At 43.6% G+C, this 22322-nt stretch overlaps 1 protein-coding gene across 1 annotated transcript in view; it reads right to left on the reverse strand.

The window, feature by feature from the left end:
* Positions 1-22322, reverse strand: part of LOC143035124 (uncharacterized) — a 140026-nt gene that overhangs the window by 7291 nt on the left and 110413 nt on the right. Inside the window, exons 5-6 of the mRNA XM_076201718.1 lie at positions 21709-21890; positions 13543-13744 (exon numbers count right to left, since the gene is read on the reverse strand). Of these exons, the coding sequence (XP_076057833.1) occupies positions 13543-13744; positions 21709-21890 (384 nt within the window). The remainder of the gene's footprint in view (positions 1-13542; positions 13745-21708; positions 21891-22322) is intronic.

A 22322-nucleotide genomic window follows, 5' to 3' on the forward strand; every position in this document is an offset into this window, starting at 1 on the left:
GGCAGGGTCAGAGGAGGGATTGAGGAAGCTGGTGGCAGAGTTTGGGAGAGTATGTGATAGAAGAAAGCTAAAGATAAATGTGGGTAAAAGTAAGGTGATGAGATGTACAAGGGGTGAAAGTGGCAGTAGACTGGAAGTGAACATTAAGGGAGAGCGACTGGAGGAAGTGGATAGTTTTAGATACTTGGGTGCAAGTGTAGCAGGAAAAGGTGGAGTGAAGGTGGAGGTAGAATGTAGATTGAGAGAAGTGAGTAAATGCCTTGGTGGTTTAAAGAGTGTAATGAGGAATAGACATTTGGGAATGGATGCGAAGAGGAGACTGTATGAAGGAGTGATTGTGCCAACAGCACTGTATGGGGCAGAAACGTGGAACATAAGAGAAGAAGAGAGAAGGAGTTTGAATGTGTTTGAGATGAGGTGTCTGAGAAGTATGGTGGGGGTTACTAGGCTAGATAGAGTGAGAAATGAGGAGGTGAGGAGGAGAACAGGGGTGAAAAAGGATTTGGGAGATAGGGTTGATGAAAGAATATTAGGAGGGTTTGGACACATGGAAAGAATGAGTGAAGAAAGACTAGTAAAAGAGGTATGGAAGGCAGATGTGGAGGGAGTGAACATGAGGGGACGTCCTAGGATGAGGTGGATGGATGGGGTGAAGGGGGCTTTGGGGAAGAGGAGAATGAATCACAATGGCAAAAGCCGACAAGACTGTGAGAATAAACACCTTGTGAGATCGAAACCTTTATTAGTACTACGTTTCGCTTGTTACAGCTTTTTCAAGTACAGACATGACACACACTCTGAGCACATATAAGCCAACAGGGAAGGAACTGGGAGAGGTTATCAGGGAGGGGTGGGTGGTAGGTGGAGGGGGAGGAGGGGGACGGGTGGGACTTGGTGGAGACAAAGGAGGACATTTCGGACAGTTTGTTGAAGTGGACTAAGGGGGACATTTCATACATTTATTTAATGCGGGTAACAGATGGATTATAGGAGGGGCGATGTTAAACATGCCTCTGTTCTGCTCAATGGTTTTGAAGCTTTGAATGGCGGCCGCTTCGAGGCATTTTCTCCTCATCCTATCTGGTTCACTAAACAGAAGTTCACTAAACAGAAGTTCTGCGTTATCCCAATCCATCAGGTGGTCTACAGGAAACCAACCAATAAGGACGATTTGACTCACTTCCTATCCCACCATGACCTCAGTATTAAAAAAGGTGTAGTCATAGGTTTCTACCTCAGAGCTCTCAGAATTTGTAGCCCTGAATTCTTAGAGGACGAGTTTAGGCACATAAAGGAGGTTTTTCATAAATTAAAATATCCAGAGTGCATCATCCACCAGTGTAAGAAAAAGGCACTCAAAATAATGGAAGGGCGGGAACCAACAAAAGATCCAGCTAGGAGGCTTATCCTTCCAGCCAGCAGCGTCACCGCCACCCTCACCTGGACACTTGGGCGTTGCAACATTCAGGTAGTGGGCCAGTCCAGCAGAACTATCAAAGAGCTTTCAAGAAGGAATGACAGCCAGGACGAGATGTGGGGAAAAAACGCTGGTGTCTACCGCATACCCTGTGCTGGATGTGATAAAGTATACATCGGCGAGACTTCCCGTGACCTGAAGACCCGGATCCGGGAGCATCGCTACGATTCCCGGAACAACATCACCACCAACGCCTGCGTTATCCACCGGAACACCAACGACCACCTGATGGATTGGGATAACGCAGAACTTCTGTTTAGTGAACCAGATAGGATGAGGAGAAAATGCCTCGAAGCGGCCGCCATTCAAAGCTTCAAAACCATTGAGCAGAACAGAGGCATGTTTAACATCGCCCCTCCTATAATCCATCTGTTACCCGCATTAAATAAATGTATGAAATGTCCCCCTTAGTCCACTTCAACAAACTGTCCGAAATGTCCTCCTTTGTCTCCACCAAGTCCCACCCGTCCCCCTCCTCCCCCTCCACCTACCACCCACCCCTCCCTGATAACCTCTCCCAGTTCCTTCCCTGTTGGCTTATATGTGCTCAGAGTGTGTGTCATGTCTGTACTTGAAAAAGCTGTAACAAGCGAAACGTAGTACTAATAAAGGTTTCGATCTCACAAAGAGGGGAATGTCTGTTGAGGAAGGAAGGGAGAGGACGGAAGACAGAGGTGAGTGGAGAATGGTTGTATATGGATGATGTTGTGACTGCATGAGGAGGAATGGGCGGGGGGGGGGGTAGTATGTGTGAGTAAATTTTGACGCAGCCCGAAGGGATTTCTCCCCGTCCTCGCCTTATATGCAAAGGGGGACGGAGAGGGAGGGTCGCCGATTAAATGAAGCGGCCTCGCTGTGGATGTACTGTGTCTTGCGACACTGCTTCTGACCCAGGGCGGTGGGCAGGGTGCAGGGATGACCCGTCATCCAGGAGGTGCTCAGATGAGAGGAAGGGTGGGAGGGGTGTGGAGTGTATTTAGGGATGAAATGGGTGGGAGTGTTTTTATGCCTTTCCCTTTTGGGCTACCTCCCTTGGAAGGGGGAAAAAGCCTTGGTATATGTATGTATGTATGTGTGTTCTGTATGTGTTGTATGTTGCCGTTTGGGGTTGAGGTTGGGGTGTTAATGGGGAAGGTATAGGATCTGGGTTAGAGGGGGGGGGAAAGGAGAGATTGGGGACAAAGGAAGGGGAGTACTGATTGGGGATATGGGCAAAGGGAAATTGGGAGTGGGCAAGGGTGCTGGCTGTGGTTGGGGAGGTGGGAGTGGGGTTACTGGAGGGCAGGTAGAACATGTCCAAGTGTTTGTGTATTGGTTTGTGTCAGCAAGTGTTGTACAAGTGAGGTGGGCCCAGTTTTTGCACATATTGCACTGAACTGGGTTCTTTGGTGTGGATGAGTGCTCTGATTCTACTAGTCCCTTATTTGGGAGATTGGGAGATTAGCCTTTGCATATGTACATAATAATCTGTACAATAAATTCCATCAATCTATTACTTCTGTTCTCTTTTAGGAAACTTGCAGCCCATGTACTTCAATCTGAATGAAGTGAATGGGAGGCAATGTAATATGAGATGTTCTATGTCACCTGTGTGGTGTCTATATCTGGAGCAATTATTTTCAGGTTAATTCCACATTGATACTGTTTTCATGCTGGGTGATGACCTGGGTGTACATTAGGAGTAACTCAAGTTCATGTCTGGGGTACTTGATTTAGTACAGATCTGTTTGGTCTTGAATTTATATTTCTTGATTTGTATATCAACCTAATTGTATTTATTGTATTTACACCATATTGGGCTAATGACTGTGTGGTTACACACAACCAATACTCCAAGGACTATTTTGATGAGTTTAATATCTCTACTTATAAGGTAATGATGATGCTTTTGTACTACAGTTGTCCCTCCTTTATGCAGTTCCCTTGAACCTGTCCTTTACCATTTCTATGACTACTCTTCTGGATTCCCTCTGTAGTACAAGGGAAAGAATTTTGCCCCTATTTCTCATGCATGTCATAAAATGCAACTGAGATGGAATGAGGGGACTGGGGATCTTCCCAGTGTTTTCCTCTTATGAAAAGTGAAAATATAGTCTGGGAGGACTCCAACCAAACCCTTAGAAATTGGGTGATCAAACATGTGTGACTATGGTACATACAAGGGTAAAAGGGAAGAGATTGGCAGTATGTTTGTAAGACAGAAGATGGATATGTTACTAGGTGAAACTAAGATGAATGGGAGGGGTGAGTTTGAGTCGGAGTGAGCTGGAGGGGGTGTCATGAGTGATGAGTGGACAAAGATGGGTAAGTAGTACTGCTGGTAAGTGATACATACATATACCAAGGCTTTTTCCCCCTTACAAGGGGGGTAGACAAAAAGAAAAAGGCATTAAATCATTCCCACCCATTCCATCCCTGAATACACTCCACACCCCTCCACCCTCCCTCTTATCTTAGCAATAGTGATGCAATAGGAAAATACATGGTGGAGTGGAGGGACAAATCTTCAAGGATAATGTGGGTAAAATTGAAGTTTGGATGGGAGAGAAGAGTTTCTGCGAGTGCATATGGTCTGGGGTATTGTCTGCATGTTATTGTGGCAAAGTAGCATGCAGTTGATACTTCAGGGTCTATATGGGGTGCCCCTATGGACCAGAGCCACACATCATTTTGTCTGTGATAGAGGAAAACTCTGTTCATAGAGAAATGATGACACTTTTATACTATGACTATCCATCCGTTATGCTGTCCCCCAACCCCTTGTTACTGTCCTGTACCATTTCTCTGAATATTCATTTCCTCTTTTTGCCTACCCTGTGGTGGGGGAAGAGAATGCTAACAACAATAATTGGGATGGGGGATGGGATTAAGAGTCCTGCTACCTGTAGCCCCAAAAGATGACATTCCCATAAAAAAAAAAAAAAAAAAAGGGCATAAGAGGGTCTGGGAGTTTTCCAACCAGTACCCTGAGGTTTGGGTCTTTTAATGTGCATGGATGTGGTAAAGATGACAGTAAAAGGGAAGAGATAGGCAGTATGTTTGTGAGAAGAAAGATGGATGTTCTGGCTTTGAGTGAAACTAAAATGAAAGGAAAGGGCGACTGTGAGTTTGGGAGTGTAGCTGGGAGTGTAGCTGGGAGGTACTTAGGAGTGAAGAAGGGATGAGGGAGAGAAGGGGTGGCTATACTGGTAAGTGAAGAGATAAGTAAGCGGGTAGTGGGGTGGAAGGTTTCATCAAGGTTGATGTGGATGAAGGTGGAGTTGGGAAGGGAGATGTATTTACCTAGTTGTAATATATGGGAGGGGAGCTATGCTCGTGGTGACCCGTCTTTGTATCTCTCCGCATCAAGTTTTGTCTTAAAATCTTGTATAGTGTTTGCACAAACTGTTTTGTTGTCTAATTTGTTCCATGTATTAATTGCTCTGTGTGGGAAACTGTTCCTTTTCAAGTTTTTTCTATAGATATCTTTTTTCAGTTTTTTTCCCATGTCCTCTCGTTTTACCGTTGTCCCACACTAACAGGTCGTTCCTGTCTAAAACTTCCATTCCTATCATTATTCTGTAGATAGTCAGCAAATCTCCTCTTTCTCTTCTTTGTTCCAGTGTTGGTAGGTTCAGTTTGGATAGTCTTTGTTCATATGTTAATTTGGCAAGAGTCGGTGCTAGTTTGGTTGTCGCTCTTTGTAATCTTTCTAGTTTCTTAATATTCTTTTTGGTGCTGGGTGTCCAAAGTGATGCTGCATACTCAAGTTTTGGTCTTATTAGTGTAGTTAGTATTTTCTTTATCATTTCTTCATCCATATAAGTAAATACCACTTTGATTGACCTCAATAAGTTGTAGGTTTCTCTGAATATTTTATTTATATGCTTATCAGGTTTCATGTCCTTTCCAATCACTCCAAGATCTTTTTCAGAGTTTGCTTTTTTTTATTTTTTCTTCTCCAATTCTGTATTCTTTTGATATTCTGTTTTTACTCTTTTTAAATTACATTATACTGCATTTCTTTATATTAAATTTCACTTCTCACTTTTGGGTCCAATTCCATATCATGTCCAGATCTTGTTGCAATGAGTTGCAGTCTTCTTCCATTTTTACCTTTTTAAGTAATTTTGCATCATCTGCAAAAAAATCATATAGCACTCCACGCCTTCATTCATGTCATTAATGTATACGGCGAACATGATCGGGGCCAGTACCGATCCTTGCAGGACACAGCTTTTTACTTCTTCCCAGTTGGAGAATTTTTCTCTAATTACAACTCTCATTTTCCTCCCAATCAGGAAGTCTTCCATCCATTCCAATAATTTTCCTCTGATGCCACCCTTTGATTCTATCTTATCTATTAATTTCTTATGAGGTAACTTATCGAATGCCTTTTGCAGGTCCAGAAAAGCACAGTCTGCCCATCCATCTCCTTCTTGTACTATAGTATAGATTCCTTCAGCATCCAGTTTGCAATTCCGTCTGGGCCATGTGATTTTCTGACATAAAGGGTTTTAATTTGATCACAGATTTCTTTTTGTGTTATGTTTATTTCTTTCATTGCTGGGGATAATTCTCTCTCTCTATCTACACTGTTAGGCGAGTTTTCTATTGTGAATACTGATCTGAAGTGGTTGTTCATAATTTCAGCCATTTCCAGTTCTTCTGTATATTCCTTTTTATCTTGGCACAGTTTTTCTATTTCTTGTTTATTTTTCAGTTTTCCATTTTCATATTTGTAAAATAGTTTGGGTTCTTCCTTACATTTGTCTATTATCCTTTTTCATAATTCCTCTTTTCATCTCTGCGTATTTTTACATATTCGTTTCTTAGTTTGATGTACGTTTGCCATTTGCTTTGTTTCTTATCTCTTTTCCACTTTTTCCAAGCTTTGTCTCTTTTTTCCTTAGCTTCACTACATCTTTTGTTGTACCAGCTCTTTATGTATGCCTTTTCCATTTTTTGTTGTGGTACATATTTGTTCACTCCTTCATTATAAATTTATTTTAATATATTCCATTTTTCTTCTATCCCTGTATCTTCGTTTTGGAATTTTTCCCAGTTTGCATTGCGAAAGAATGTTTTAAGTTTCTCAAAGTTTGTTTTGTTATACATAGGTCTTCCTATTCTATGTTTATCATTTTTGCTTTGGTCCATTTGTTCTATCAATTCCATTTCAATTAGTACGCGGTCACTTTTTCCTATCGGAGTTTTATAATAAAAATTTTCAATAATCTCAGGTTCTGTCGTAAGTATTAAGTCCAATTTTGAGGGTTCTTCATTTCCTCTGTATCTAGTATTTTCTTTAATCCACTGGGTCATTGTGTATTCAATGGTCAAGTCAAGGAGTACATTGCCCCAGTGTTTCTCTCCCCCTTCACTGTCATTTCTTCCCAGCATATTTCTTTTGAATTAAAGTCACCCATAATTACTGTATTTCCTCCATCTTTCAGTGTTTCAATTAATTCATCTTTTGTATCTTCTAGTAACTCGGAATGATCCCTTTCTGTCCAGGCTTGTGTTAGCTTTGACTTGTACTATAATTGATTCTACATTGTTTTTTCCTTCAGTTATTTTTGTTACACTCAAATCTTTCTTAGTCAATATTAGAACTCCTCCGCCCTGTTTGTTCTTTCTATTCTTTGTCCAACAGTTGTATACACCTTGTCCCACAGTGTGGGGTGTTAGGGTGTACTTTAATTTGGTTTCTACAATTCCCATTATGTCTGGTTCTTCTGAGACTAGATAATCATTTAGTTCATTTATTCCTGAGATTATTCCATCTATATTTGTATAAGCTATTTTTAGTTTCTTCTCTCTTCCTCCCCTTCTGTCTTCTTTGTTTCTATTTTCCCTATATATCTTTTTCTCAGCCTCATGTCTATCACTCTCCAAAAAAACTCCTCCTTTTCTTTTTCAGTTCTATTCTCATTCCTTTGATTCGCCTCATTCCTAAGTTCTTTTTCTTTCTCTTTTTCTTCTTCACTCATTTCTTTTTTTATCCAAATATTTTTGTACTGTTCGCTGTTTGCTAATGTGGGTTTTTATAAGTGCATATGGGCCTGGTAGTGAGAAGAGCATAGAGGGAAGGGAGGCTTTTTGGGTAGATATAAATGAGTGCATAGAGGGATTGGGAAGTATGGAGTTCCAGGTAAAAATCGTAGTGGAGAACTAATGGTGGAGATGTGTCTCAAAAGAGAGTTGATGATAGCAAATAGTGTTTAGGAAGAAAGTCAAGCATAAGTACACATGGGAGAGGGTGGTGGATGGAAGGGTGGCAGATAGAGCATTAATGGACTATAAGTGGTGACCAGGAGTATGGTAAGAAGAGTTAAGGATGTACATGTTCAAAGGGGAGAGAGTGGGGGAATATCAGATCATTTTCTGGTGGAAGGTAAACTGAGAGTGAAGAATAGGTGGAGAATGAGAAAATGGGCAGAAGATAGGGAGGTACTTAGAGTGAACTCCTTAAATGAAAAGGAGAATAAGTATAAGAAGAAACTGAAAGAGGAGTGGGAGGGAGTAAAGGATAGAGTAGAACTAGGTGTGGAGGAGGAATGGAGATGGTTTAAGGAGGGAGTCATAAGGTGTGCAAAGATAGTGTGTGGAAGAAGGAGGGTGGGAGGAAATAGAAGGAAGGGTAGTGAGTGGTGGGATGAGAAAACAAAGAAAGGTGTAGAAGAGAAGAAGCAGGCATTCATAGATTGGCTACAAATTAGGACGACGGAATTGTATGAGAGGTACAAGTAAAAGGAAGCGAAGAGGAGAGCAGATGTGAAGTGGGGTAAGAGTATGACAGAAAAATTTGAAAGTAATAAAAAGATGTTTTGGAAGGAAATTAAAAAAGAGGAGGCGAATCAAGTAGAGAAGAAAAGGTAAAAGGTGCAGATGGAGAGATGATAATGGAAGAGAAAGCAGTGAGAGGTAGATGGGCAGAGTATTTTAGGGGGTTGCTAAATGTGAAGGAGGATAGGGAGGGAAAGGTAGTTGCAGTGGGAAGCGCTAAGAAAATGAGAGTGATGGGTGAGGAAAATGAAGGAGAAATAGGGAAGGATGAAGTGAAAGCAGCTGTTAACCACTTCAGTACGGGACTTAAATCTCGCGGGCAGCAGCCAATGCCAGCCGTATGACGTGTCGTAATAATACTCACATCATAAAATATAGTCACGGCTTATATCGATCGTTCTCTCTTTCACCCGCGAATTTTGAAAACCACAGAGAATAGGATTCAGGGCGCATTTGAGAGAATATAAAAACACAGGGGCGACTACAATAAATATAATCAAGACGCCGATATGGCAGCGTCGCGAATCCACTTGCTCCTCATGACGCCTACGTGTGCGGCACCGTATGGAAGGGGTTAAGATGATGAGAACAGGTAAGGCACCTGGGTTGGATGGATACCATGCAGAATGTCTGAAGAAAGGAGGTACAGTTATGGTGGACTGGCTGGTGAGGTTATTTAAGAGAGGGTAGAGTGCCAGAGGACTGGAGGAGTGCCTGTATAGTTCCGCTTTACAAGGGAAAGGAGGACAAGTGCGAGTGTAGTAGTTTCAGAGGGATCAGCTTGTTGAGTGTAGTTGGGAAGGCTTATGGGAGGGTCTTGAGTGAGGGGATTACAAGAGGAACAGAGGGAGTAATTGGTGAGGAACAGTGTGGGTTTAGGACAGGTAGGGGATGTGTAGATTATATTTTTGTGGTATGACAGATATGTGAGAAAGCTATAGGAAAAGATAAGGATGTTTTTTGGGCTTTTATGGATCTGGAAAAGGCTTATGACAGGGTAGATAGGAAGGCACTGTGGGAGGTACTGCAGATATATGGGATAGGAGGAAAGCTGTTAAGAGCAGTCAAGAGTTTTTATTAGAGTAGTAGAGCTTCCACAGTAAATCTATTTATATACATACACATACATACATACATATACCAAGGCTTTTTCCCCCTTACAAGGGAGGTAGCCAAAAAGGAAAAGGCATAAAAACATTCCCACCCATTCCATCCCTGAATACACTCCACACCCCTCCACCCTCCCTCTTATCTTAGCACCTCCTGGATGACGGGTCATCCCTGCACCTTGTCCACTGCCCTGGGTCAGAAGCAGTGTCGCAAGACACAGCACATCCACAGCAAGGCCGCTTCATTAAATCGGCGACCCCCCCTCTCCGTCCCCCCATGCATAAAAGGAGATGGGGAGAAATCCCTTCGGGCTGCATCTAATTTTGCTCACACATGCTACCTCACCCCCCATCCCCCCACCCATTCCATCTCATGCATCACATCATCATCCATATACAACCATTCTCCATTCACCCCTGTCTTCTGTCCTCTCCCGTCCTTCCTCAACAGACATTCCCCTCTTCCCCAAAGCCCCCTTCACCCCATCCATCCACCTCATCCTAGGACGTCCCCTCATGTTCACTCCCTCCACATCTGCCTTCCATACCTCTTTTACTAGTCTTTCTTCACTCATTCTTTCCATGTGTCCAAACCATCCTAATACTCTTTCATCAACCCTATCTCCCAACTCCCTTTCCACACCCTGTTCTCCTCCTCACCTCCTCATTTCTCACTCTATCTAGCCTAGTAACCCCCATCATACTTCTCAGACACCTCATCTCAAACACATTCAAACTCCTTCTCTCTTCCTCTCTTATGTTCCATGTTTCTGCCCCATACAGTGCTGTTGGCACAGTCACTCCTTCATACAGTCTCCTCTTAGCATCCATTCCCAAATGTCTATTCCTCATTGCACTCTTCAATCCACCAAGGCATTTACTCGCTTCTCTCAATCTACATTCTACCTCCATCTTCACTCCACCTTTTCCTGCCACATTTGCCATATCTAAAACTATCCACTTCCTCCAGTCGCTCTCCCTTAATGCTCACTTCCAGTCTACTGCCACTTTCACCCCTTGTACATCTCATCACCTTACTTTTACCCACATTTATCTTTAGCTTTCTTCTATCACATACTCTCCCAAACTCTGTCACCAACTTCCTCACTTCCTCCTCCGATCCTGCCACAAGCGCAGTGTCATCCGCAAACAACAGCTGGCTCACCTCCCACTTTTCTCCATTTTCTTTAACCATCTCCAATCCCTGACCCACTACCCTTGCATTTACCTCTCGCACTACCCCATCCAATTATAAGTTGAACAGCCAGGGCGACATAACGCATCCTTGATGAAGTCCCACCTTTACCTCGAACCACTCACTCTCTCCATTTCTAATCCTGACACAAGCTCTACTACTCTCATAAAAACTCTTGACAGCTCCTAGAAGCTTTCCTCCTATCCCATATATCTGCATAACCTCCCACAGTGCCTTTCTGTCTACCCTATCGTAAGCCTTTTCCAGATCCACAAAAGCCCAAAAAAACATCCTTACCTTTTCCTATAGCTTTGTCACATATTTGTCTTACCACAAAGATCTGATCTACACAACCTGTACCCGTTCTAAATCCACACTGTTCCTCACCAATTACTCCCTCTGTTCCTCTCCTAATCCTCTCAATCAAGATCCTCCCATAAGCCCTCCCAACTACACTTAACAAGCTAATCCCTCTGAAACTACTACATTCACACTTGTCCCCTTTTCCCTTGTAAAGTGGAACTATACAGGCACTTCTCCAGTCCTCCTGCACTCTACCCTCTCTCCAGCAAACATTAAATAACCTCACCAGCCAGTCCACCATCACTGTACCTCCTTTCTTTAGACATTCTGCATGGCATCCATCCAGACCAGGTGCCTTACCTGCTCTCATCATCTTAACAACTGCCTTCACTTCATCCTTCCTTATTTATCCTCCATTTTCCTCACTCATCACTCATTTTCTTAGTGCTTCCCACTGCAGCTATCTTTCCCTTCCTATCCTCCTTCACATTTAGCAACTCCCTAAAATATTCTGCCCATCTTCCCCTTACTGCCTTCTCTTCCATTATCATCTCTCCATCTGCACCTTTTACCTTTTCTTCTCTACTTGATTTGCCTCCTCTTCCTCTCTTAATTTCTTTCCAAAACATTTTTATTACTTTCAAAATTTTCTGTCATACTCTTACCCCATTTCACATCTGCTCTCCTCTTTGCCTCCTTTACCTTTTGCTTTACTTCCCTTTTCTTTTCTTTGTACCTCTTATATGACTCCCTCATTCTATTTTGTAACCAATCTGTGAAAGCTCGCTTCTTCTCTTCTACAACCTTCTTTGTTTCCTCATCCCACCATTCACTACCCTTCCTTCTATTTCCTCCTGTCCTTCTTGTTCCACACACCATCCTTGCACACTTTGTGACTCCCTCCTTGAACCATTCCCATTCCTCCTCCACACCTAGCTCTACTCTATCCTTCACTCCCTCCCACTCCTCTTTCAGCTTCTTCTTGTACTCCTTCTCCTTTTCATTTAAAAGAGTTCACTCTAAGCACCTCCCTACCTTTTGTCCCTTTCCTCTTTCTCCATCTATCCTCCACTCTCAACTTACCTTCCACCAAAAAATGATCTGATATTCCCCCACCCTCTCCCCTTAGCACATGTACATCCTTAACTCTTCCTATCATAATCCTATTTACCACTACATAATCCATCAACACTCTATCTACCCCCCTTCCATCCACCACCCTCTCCCATGTGTACTTATGCTTGACTTTCTTCCAAAACACTGTATTTGCTATCATCAACTCTCTTTCTAGACACATTTCCACCATCAACTCTCCACTACAATTCTTTCCTGGAACTCCACATTTCCCAACCACTCCATCAATTGGATCATTTCCTACCCTAGCATTAAGGTCTCCCAGTACTATTACATTGACATTTCTCCCTAAATCCTCTATGCACTCATTTAAATCTATCCAAAAGGCCTCCCTTTCTTCTACACTCTTCTCACTGCCAGGCCCATATGCACTTACAAAGACCCACATCTCCTTTCCCAGTTTCACCTTCATCCACATTATTCTTGAGGAAACCTCCTTCCACTCCACTACACGTTTACCTATCTCTTCACTTACTACCATAGCCACCCCTTCTCTCCCTTGCCCTCTCTTCACTCCTGATAACCTCCCACTTACACTCCCAAACATACACTCACCCTTCCCTTTCAACTTAGTTTCACTCAAAGCCAACACATCCATATCTCTTCTCACAAACAAACTACCTATCTCTTCCCTTTTACTCTCATCTGTACCACATCCACGCACATTAAAAGACCCAAAACTTAGGGTGCTGTTCCGAAAACTCCCAGACCCTCTTATGCCTTTACTTTTTTGTTTAGGAATGTTCCCTGTGGGGCTACAAGGAGAAGAATGCCTAGTCCCACTCCCCTTCCCTTTCTTCTCGCCTCTTACGATCCAAGTGGAAATACTTGGTGGCAGTATTCTTTTCCCCCACCACAGGGAATACCAAGTCAAAAGCATAATCCACTCCCACCCATTTCATTCCCACATACTCCACTCCCATTTACCACCCCTCCCTACCTCTTTTCTTGGCTCCTCCTGGATGGCAGGTCATCCCTGTATCTTGCTCACTCCCCTGGGTCAGAAGTAATGTAGCAAGACACAGCAGATCCACAGCAAGGCTGCTTCATTTAACTGGTGACCCCTCCCCTCCATCCCCTCATATAGAAAAAAAGATTGGGAGAAATCTCTTTGGGCTGCATCAAAATATTATTCACACTTACTCCTTCATCTCTCATCCCCCACCCACTCCCCCTCATGCACCACAGCATCATCTACATACAACCATTTTCCATTCACCCCTATATTATGTCTTCTCCCTTCCTTCCTCAACAGACATCCCCTTCTTCCCCAATGCCCCTTTACCCCCATCCATCCATCCTTGGTTGCCCCCTCTGTTCACCCCTTCCACACCTCTTCAATCTTCCCTTTGCATTCTTCCCACATGTCTATTTCTCACCATACTTTTTAATCCCCCAAACATTCACTTGCGTCTCTCAATCTATAGTTTACCTACACCACTCCCTTTCCTACCACATGTAAAAAGGGAGTAGAGATGGAGATAAATTGTAGATTGAAATACAAAAGTGATAATAAATGTGCCAAACAAAACATATGAATCTAATTAAACACATACCTCATCTACACTTTCTGAGGTTGGGGTTGCAGGTCTTCCATTAGCTGACCTTCCAGTTGACACAGCATTGCTTGAGGATGAGGAAGCATTGGCATTGGCTGTCTTGACAGCATATGGCTGCACTAGTGAAAGAGTGGAGTCGCTCATTGTCAACGAATCATAGTCTTGGTTGTCTTCATCATCTGCCTCAAGATCACTTGGACTACAAAGGAAAGATGAAAAGCATAAAAAAATGAAAAAATATAAATAAATAAATATATAAATAAAAAAATAAATATATAAATAAAAAAATAAATAAATAAAAAATAAAATAAATAAATAAATTAAATTGCTGGACAATTTCAATTTGGTATCCAATTTCATGTTTCCAAACCTCACTACCTTACTTTGAATAAAGTCCAAAGCCAAAATTTCCATTCCCCAACACATAAAATTGTCCTAGCAACATAACCCAAATGCCCAAGATGCAACCACCTCAGAGAAGACAAAGAAAACTTAATACTACATCACTCCTCATACATACATGCCATGGGCTTTCCCCCCCTGAGTTTTCATAGACTGGTTACAAATTTGGGCAAGGGAGTCATATGAGAGGTACAAAGAAAAGAGAAGAGAAGTAAAACACAAGGTAAAGGAGGCACAGAGGAGAGATGTGAAATGGGGTAAAAGTATGACAGAAAATATTGAAAGTAATAAAAAAGATGTTTTGGAAAGAAATTAAGAGAGGAAGAGGAGGCAAATCAAGTAGAGAAGAAAAGGTGCAGATGGAGAGATGATAATGGGAAAGAAGGCAGTGAAAGGAAGATAGGCAGAGTATTTTAGGGAGTTACTAAATGTGAAGGAGGATAGGAAGGGAAAGATAGTTGCAGTGGGAAGTGCTAAGAAAATGACCATGATGAGTGAGGAAAATGGAGGAGAAATAAGGAAGGATGAAGTGAAGGCAGTTGTTAAGATGATGAGAGCAGGTAAGGTACCTGGTCCGGATGGATGCCATGCAGAATGTCTAAAAAAAAAAAAGGAGGTACAGTGAAGGTGGACTGGCTGGTGAGGTTATTTAATGTTTGTTTAACCACTTCAGTACGGGACTTAAATCTTGCGGGCAGCAGCCAATGCCAGCCGTATGACGTAACGTAATAATATTCGCATCATAAAATATAGTCGCCGCTTATATCGATCGTTCTCTCTTTCACCCGCGAATTTTGAAAACCACAGAGAATGGGATTCAGGGCGCATTTGGGAGAATGTAAAAACACAGGGGCGACTACAATAAATATAATCAAGACGCCGATATGGCAGCGTCGCGAATCCACTTGCTCCTCATGACGCCTACGTGTGCGGCACCGTATGGAAGGGGTTAAGAGAGGGTACAGTGCCAGAGGACTGGAGGAGTGCCTGTATAGTTCCACTCTACAAGGGAATAGGGGATATGTGTGAGTGTAGTAGTTTCTGAGGGATTAAATTGTTAAGTGTAGTAGGGAAGGCTTATGGGAGGATCTTGATTGAGAGGATTAGGAGAGGAATAGAGGGAGTAATTGGTGAGGAACAGTGTGGATTTTCAACAGGTAGAGGTTACGTAGATCAGATTTTTGTGGTAAGACAGATAGAGGAGAAAGCTATAGGAAAAGGTAAGGATGTTTTCTGGGCTTTTATGGCTTATGACAGGGCAGACAGGAAGCGAAAGGGTGAGTGTAAGTTTGGGAGTGTAAGTGGGAGGTTATCAGGAGTGAAGATAGGGCGAGGGAGGGAAGGGGTGGCTATTCTAGTAAGTGAAGAGATAAGTAAACGGGTAGTGGAGTGGAAGGAGGTTTCCTCAAGGATAATGTGAATGAAGGTGAAACTGGGAAAGGAGATGTGGGTCTTTGTAAGTGCATATGGGCCTGGCAGTGAGAAGAGTGTAGAAGAAAGGGAGGCCTTTTGGATAGATTTAAATGAGTGCATAGAGGATTTAGGGAGAAATGTCAATGTAATAGTACTGGGAGACCTTAATACTAGGGTAGGAATTGGTCCAATTGGAGTGGTTGGGAAATGTGGAGTTCCAGGAAAGAATTGTAGCGGAGAGTTGATGATAGCAAATACAGTGTTTTGGAAGAAAGTCAAGCATAAGTACACATGGGAGCGGGTGGTGGATGGAAGGGTGGTAGATAGAGCATTCATGGATTATGTAGTGGTAAATAGGATTATGATAGGAAGAGTTAAGGATGTACATGTGCTAAGGGGAGAGGGTGGGAGAATATCAGATCATTTTTTGGTGGAAGGTAGTTGAGAGTGGAGGATAGATGGAGAAAGAGGAAAGGGACAAAAGGTAGGGAGGTGCTTAGAGTCATACATACATATACCAAGGCTTTTTCCCCCTTACAAGGGAGGTAGCCACAAAGGAAAAGGCATAAAATCATTCCCACTCGTTCCATTCCATTCCATTCCATCTCCACACCCCTCCACCCTCCCTCTTATCTTAGCACCTCCTGGATGACGGGTCATCCCTGCACCTTGTCCACTGCCCTGGGTCAGAAGCAGTGTCGCAAGACACAGGACATCCAAAGCAAGGCCGCTTCATTAAATTGGCGAGCCCCCCCTCTCCGTCCCCCCATGCATAATAGGAGAAGATGGGGAGAAATCCCTTCGGGCTGCGTCAAATTTTGCTCACACATACTACCTCACCCCCCATCCTCCGGCCCATTCCACCTCATGCATCACATCATCCATATACAACCATTCTCCATTCACCCCTGTCTTCTGTCCTCTCCCGTCCTTCCTCAACAGACATTCCCCTCTTCTCCAAAGCCCTCTTCACCCCATCCATCCACCTCATCCTAGGATGTCCCCTCATGTTCACTCCCTCCACATCTGCCTTCCATACCTCTTTTACTAGTCTTTCTTCACTCATTCTCTCCATGTGTCCAAACCATCCTAATACTCTTTCATCAACTCTATCTCCCAACTCCCTTTTCACTCCCGTTCTTCTCCTCACCTCCTCATTTCTCACTCTATCTAGTCTAGTAACCCCCATCATACTTCTCAGACACCTCATCTCAAACACATTCAAACTCCTTCTCTCTTCCTCTCTTATGTTCCATGTTTCTGCCCCATACAGTGCTTAGAGTCAACTCTTTAAATGAAAAGGAAAAGGAGAAGGAATACAAGAAGAGGCTGAGGGAGTGGGAGGGAGTGAAGGATAGAGTAGAGCTAGGTGTGGAGGAGGAATGGGGATGGTTCAAGGAGGGAGTCACAAAGTGTGCAAGGATGGTGTGTGGAACAAGAAGGACAGGAGGAAATAGAAGGAAGGGTAGTGAATGGTGGGATGAGGAAACAAAGAAGATTGTAGAAGAGAAGAAGCGAGCTTTCACAGATTGGTTACTAAATAGGACGAGGGAGTCATATGAGAGGTACAAAGAAAAGAAAAGAGAAGTAAAGCAAAAGGTAAAGGAGGCAAAGAGGAGAGCAGATGTGAAATGGGGTAAGAGTATGACAGAAAATTTTGAAAGTAATAAAAAGATGTTTTGGAAAGAAATTAAGAGAGGAAGAGGAGGCGAATCAAGTAGAGAAGAAAAGGTAAAAGGTGCAGATGGAGAGATGATAATGGAAGAGAAGGCAGTAAGGGGAAGATGGGCAGAGTATTTTAGGGAGTTGCTAAATGTGAAGGAGGATGGGGAGGGAAAGATAGTTGCAGTGGGAAATGCTAAGAAAATGAGTGATGAGTGAGGAAAATGGAGGATAAATAAGGAAGGATGAAGTGAAGGCAGTTGTTAAGATGATGAGAGCAGGTACGGCACCTGGTGTGGATGGATGCCATGCAGAATGTCTAAAAAAAAGGAGGTACAGTGATGGTGGACTGGCTGGTGAGGTTATTTAATGTTTGCTGGAGAGAGGGTAGAGTGCTGTATAGTGCCACTGTACAAGAGAAAAGGGGACAAGTGTGAATGTAGTAGTTTCAGAGGGATTAGCTTGTTAAGTGTAGTTGGGAAGGCTTATGGGAGGGTCTTGATTGAGAGGATTAGGAGAGGAACAGAGGGAGTAATAGGTGAGGAACAGTGTGGATTTAGGACGGGTACAGGTTGTGTAGATCAGATCTTTGTGGTAAGACAGATATGTGAGAAAGCTATAGGAAAGGAGAAGGATGTTTTTGGGCTTTTAGCCCCTTCCATACGGTGCCGCACACGTAGGCGTCATGAGGAGCAAGTGGATTTGCGACGCTGCCATATCGGCGTCTTGATTATATTTATTGTAGTCGCCCCTGTGTTTTTACATTCTCCCAAATGCGCCCTGAATCCCATTCTCTGTGGTTTTCAAAATTCGCGGGTGAAAGAGAGAACGATCGATATAAGCGGTGACTATATTTTATGATGCGAATATTATTACGTTACGTCATACGGCTGGCATTGGCTGCTGCCCACGAGATTTAAGTCCCGTACTGAAGTGGTTAAGGATCTGGAAAAGGCTTACAATAGGGTAGACAGAAAGGCACTGTGGGAGGTTATGCAGATATATGGGATAGGAGGAAAGCTTCTAGGAGCTGTCAAGAGTTTTTGTGAGAGTAGTAGAGCTTGTGTCAGGATTAGAAATGGAGAGAGTGAGTGGTTTGAGGTAAAGGTGGGACTTCATCAAGGATGTGTTATGTCGCCCTGGCTGTTCAATTTATACATGGATGGGGTAGTGCAAGAGGTAAATGCAAGGGTAGTGGGTCAGGGATTGGAGATGGTTAAAGAAAATGGAGAAAAGTGGGAGGTGAGCCAGCTGTTGTTTGCGGACGACACTGCGCTTGTGGCAGGATCGGAGGAGGGATTGAGGAAGTTAGTGACAGAGTTTGGGAGAGTATGTGATAGAAGAAAGCTAAAGATAAATGTGGGTAAAAGTAAGGTGATGAGATGTACAAAGGGTGAAAGTGGCAGTAGACTGGAAGTGAGCATTAAGGGAGAGCGACTGGAGGAAGTGGATAGTTTTAGATACTTGGGTGCAAATGTGGCAGGAAAAGGTGGAGTGAAGGTGGAGGTAGAATGTAGATTGAGAGAAGCGAGTAAATGCCTTGGTGGATTAAAGAGTGTAATGAGGAATAGACATTTGGGAATGGATGCTAAGAGGAGACTGTATGAAAGAGTGACTGTGTCAACAGCACTGTATGGGGCAGAAACATGGAACATGAGAGAGGAAGAGAGAAGGAGTTTGAATGTGTTTGAGATGAGGTGTCTGAGAAGTATGATGTGGGTTACTAGGCTAGATAGAGTGAGAAATGAGGAGGTGAGGAGGAGAACAGGGGTGGAAAGGGAGTTGGGAGATAGGGTGGATGAAAGAGTATTAGGATGGTTTGGACACATGGAAAGAATGAGTGAAGAAAGACTAGTAAAAGAGGTATGGAAGGCAGATGTGGAGGGAGTGAACATGAGGGGACGTCCTAGGATGAGGTGGATGGATGGGGTGAAGGGGGCTTTGGGGAAGAGGGGAATGTCTGTTGAGGAAGGACGGGAGAGGACAGAAGACAGGGGTGAATGGAGAATGGTTGTATATGGAGGATGTTGTGATGCATGAGGTGGAATGGCCGGGGGATGGGGGGTGAGGTAGTATGTGTGAGCAAAATTTGACACAGCCCGAAGGGATTTCTCCCCGTTTTCTCTTTTTATGCATGGGGAGAGGGGGGGGTCGCTGATTTAATGAAGCGGCCTTGCTTTGGATGTGCTGTGTCTTGCGACACTGCTTCTGACCCAGGGCAGTGGACAAGGTGCAGGGATGACCCGTCATCCAGGAGGTGCTAAGATAAAAGGGAGGGTGGAGGGGTGTGGAGTGTATTCAGGGATGGAATGGGTGGGAATGATTTTATGCCTTTTCCTTTGTGGCTACCTCCCTTGTAAGGGGGAAAATGCCTTGGTATATATATGGTATATGTATATAGAGAGGAAGGCACTGTGGGAGGTTTCGCAGACATATGGGATAGGAGGAAAGCTTTTATGAGAGTAGTACAGCATGTGTCAGGATTAGAAATGGAGAGAGTGAGTGGTTCGAGGTTAACCCCTTCCATACGGTGCCGCACACGTAGGTGTCATGGGGAGCGAGTATATTCGCGAGGCTGCCATATCGGCGTCTTGATTATATTTATTGTAGTCGCTCCTCCATAATGACATTCTTTCTAATTCTTTTGTAATCGGATTTTCTATGGTTATCAAAATTCACGGGTGAAGAGAGAACGATCGATATAAGCGGTGACTATATTTTATGATGCGAGTATTATTACGACACGTCGTACGGCTGGCATTGGCTGCTGCCACCGAGATCTAAGTCCATGACGCCTACGTGTGCGGCACCGTATGGAAGGGGTTAAGGTGGGACTTCGTCAGGGATGTGTTATGTTGCCCTGGCTGTTCAACTTATACATGGATGAGGTGGTGCAAGAGGTAAATGCAAGGGTGGTGGGTCAGATTGGAGATGGTTAAAGAAAGTGGAGAAAAGTGGGAGGTGAGCCAGTTGTTGTTTGGGGACAACACTGCGCTTGTAGCAGGATCAGAGGAGGGACTGAGGAAGTTAGTGACAGAGATTGGGAGAGTGTGTGAAAGAAGAAAGTTGAAGATAAATGTGGGTAAAAGTAAGGTCATGAGATGTACAAGGGGTGAAAGTGGCAGTAGACTGGAAGTGAGCATTAACCTCTTCAGTATGGGCCTTAAATCTTGCGGGCAGCAGCCAATGCCAGCCGTACGACGTGTCGTAATAATACTCGCATCATAAAATATAGTCACCACTTATATCGATCGTTCTCTCTTTCACCCGTGAATTTGAAAACCATAGAGAATGTGATTAAGGGCAGTTTATAGAGAATGTCAAAATGCAGGGTCGACTACAATAAATATAATCAAGACGCCGATATGGCAGCCTCGCATATCCACTTGCTCCTCATGACGCCTACGCATGCGGCACCATATGGAAGGGGTTAAGGGAGAGCGACTGGAGGAAGTGGATAGTTTTAGATATTTGGGTGCGAATGTGGCAGGAAAGGGAGGAGTGGAGGTAGAATGTACATTGAGATTAGCAAGTAAATGCCTTGGTGGATTGAAAAGTGTAATAAGAAATAGACATTTGGGAATGGATGCTTAGAGGAGATTGTATGAAGGAGTGACTGTGCCAACAGCACTGTATGGGGCAGAAACATGGAACATGAGAGAGGAAGAGAGAAGGAGTTTGAATGTGTTTGAGATGAGGTGTCTGATAAGTATGATGGGGGTTAATAGGCTGGACAGAGTGAGAAATGAGGAGGTGAGGAGGAGAACAGGGGTGGTAAGGGAGTTGGGAGATAGGGTGGATGAAAGAGCATTAGGATGGTTTGGACACATGGAAAGAACGAGTGAAGAAAGACTGGTAAAAGAGGTATGGAAGGCAGATGTGGAGGGTGTGAACATGAAGGGGCAACCTTGGATGAGATGGATGGATGGGGTGAAAGGGGCTTTGGGGAAGAGGGAAATGTCTGTTGAGGAAGGATGAGAGAGGATGGAAGACGGGTGAGTGGAAAATAGTTGTATATGGATGATGTTATGATGCATGAGGTGGAATGGATGGGGGGAGGGGGTAGTATGTATGAGAAAAATTTGACACAGCCCAAAGGGCTTTCCCCCTGTCTTCTCCTTTACTGCATGAGGGGATGGAGAGGGGGTCGCCGATTTAATGAAGTGGCCTTGCTGTGGATATGCTGTGTCTCGAGTCACTGCTTCTGACCCAGGGCAGTGGACAAGATGCAGGGATGACCCATCATCCAGGAGGAGCCAAGATAAGAGGGAGGGTAGAGGGTGGAGGGGAGTGGAGTGTATTAGGGATAGACTGGGTGGGAATGGTTTTTATGCCTTTATTTTTTGGCTACCTCCCTTGTAAGGGGTAAAAGCCTTTGGTATATTTATGTATAAAGGAGATAGGAAAAGTCAAAGGCATAAATCCACTCCCACCCATTTCATCCTCATATACTCCAATCCTATTCACCCCTTCCTCCCTCTATTCTTGGCTCATCCCTGCATCTCACCCCTCACTGACTCTACAAATAACAAGATCTCTTAATTGTGTGAAATATTGACTATATGTATCCACAACCCCATGAGTTAATGGTGACAGTGGTAGTTCTATGAGGAAAGTTTGATATTTGAATAGGGGTAAAATTAGCGCTAGTGCTTGACTTCATACTTCCACATTAGACCAACATACCTCTTATTTCTTACAGAAGTAAAAGATTTCTTGTGTTTGTGCTCATGAGCAATTGCTGTTGAGCCTGTTCCTGCTTCTGTCTTTTCAGTTTTCTCGATGTTTTCGTTGTAATGGGTATTCCGACGTGTTTCGGGCGTCATGGACAGGAGCTCTTCGTCTTCATTTGTGCTCCCTCCCGTTGACTGTTCCACATAAAGTAAGAAAAAGAAAAGCAAGTCAGCATAAGCAGTTTCCAAATTATATACCTTTTCAAACATAAAACTAGAAACAGGGCAGAGTGTGATGTTAAGAAAAAGGTAGCTACCTAAAGGCCCTTACCCCTTTTGATAAAGGGGGGATGGGGCACCACTTCAAAACATACACCTACAGTGCTCTACACTCATCCCATGCCCATCCATGAATACATTCATTGTCCCTCCCGTCTTAGCTCCTCGTGTAAGAAGGATCATCCCAGTCCCCAAACCACTGTCTGGGTCAGAGGCAATGCAACAAGTCAAAGTACTTCAACATCAAGACCCAACTGTAAAACTGGTTTAATCTCATTGCTTTGTTATGGTGACCCTCCCCTCCCCTCCCCTCTCATTCATTCAAATAAATACAGAGCAGACAATAAA

Source organism: Oratosquilla oratoria, chromosome 18, assembly GCF_046742065.1.
Source record: "Oratosquilla oratoria isolate Oo_2021 chromosome 18, ASM4674206v1, whole genome shotgun sequence".
In the NCBI taxonomy this organism is placed as follows: Eukaryota; Metazoa; Arthropoda; class Malacostraca; order Stomatopoda; family Squillidae; genus Oratosquilla; species Oratosquilla oratoria.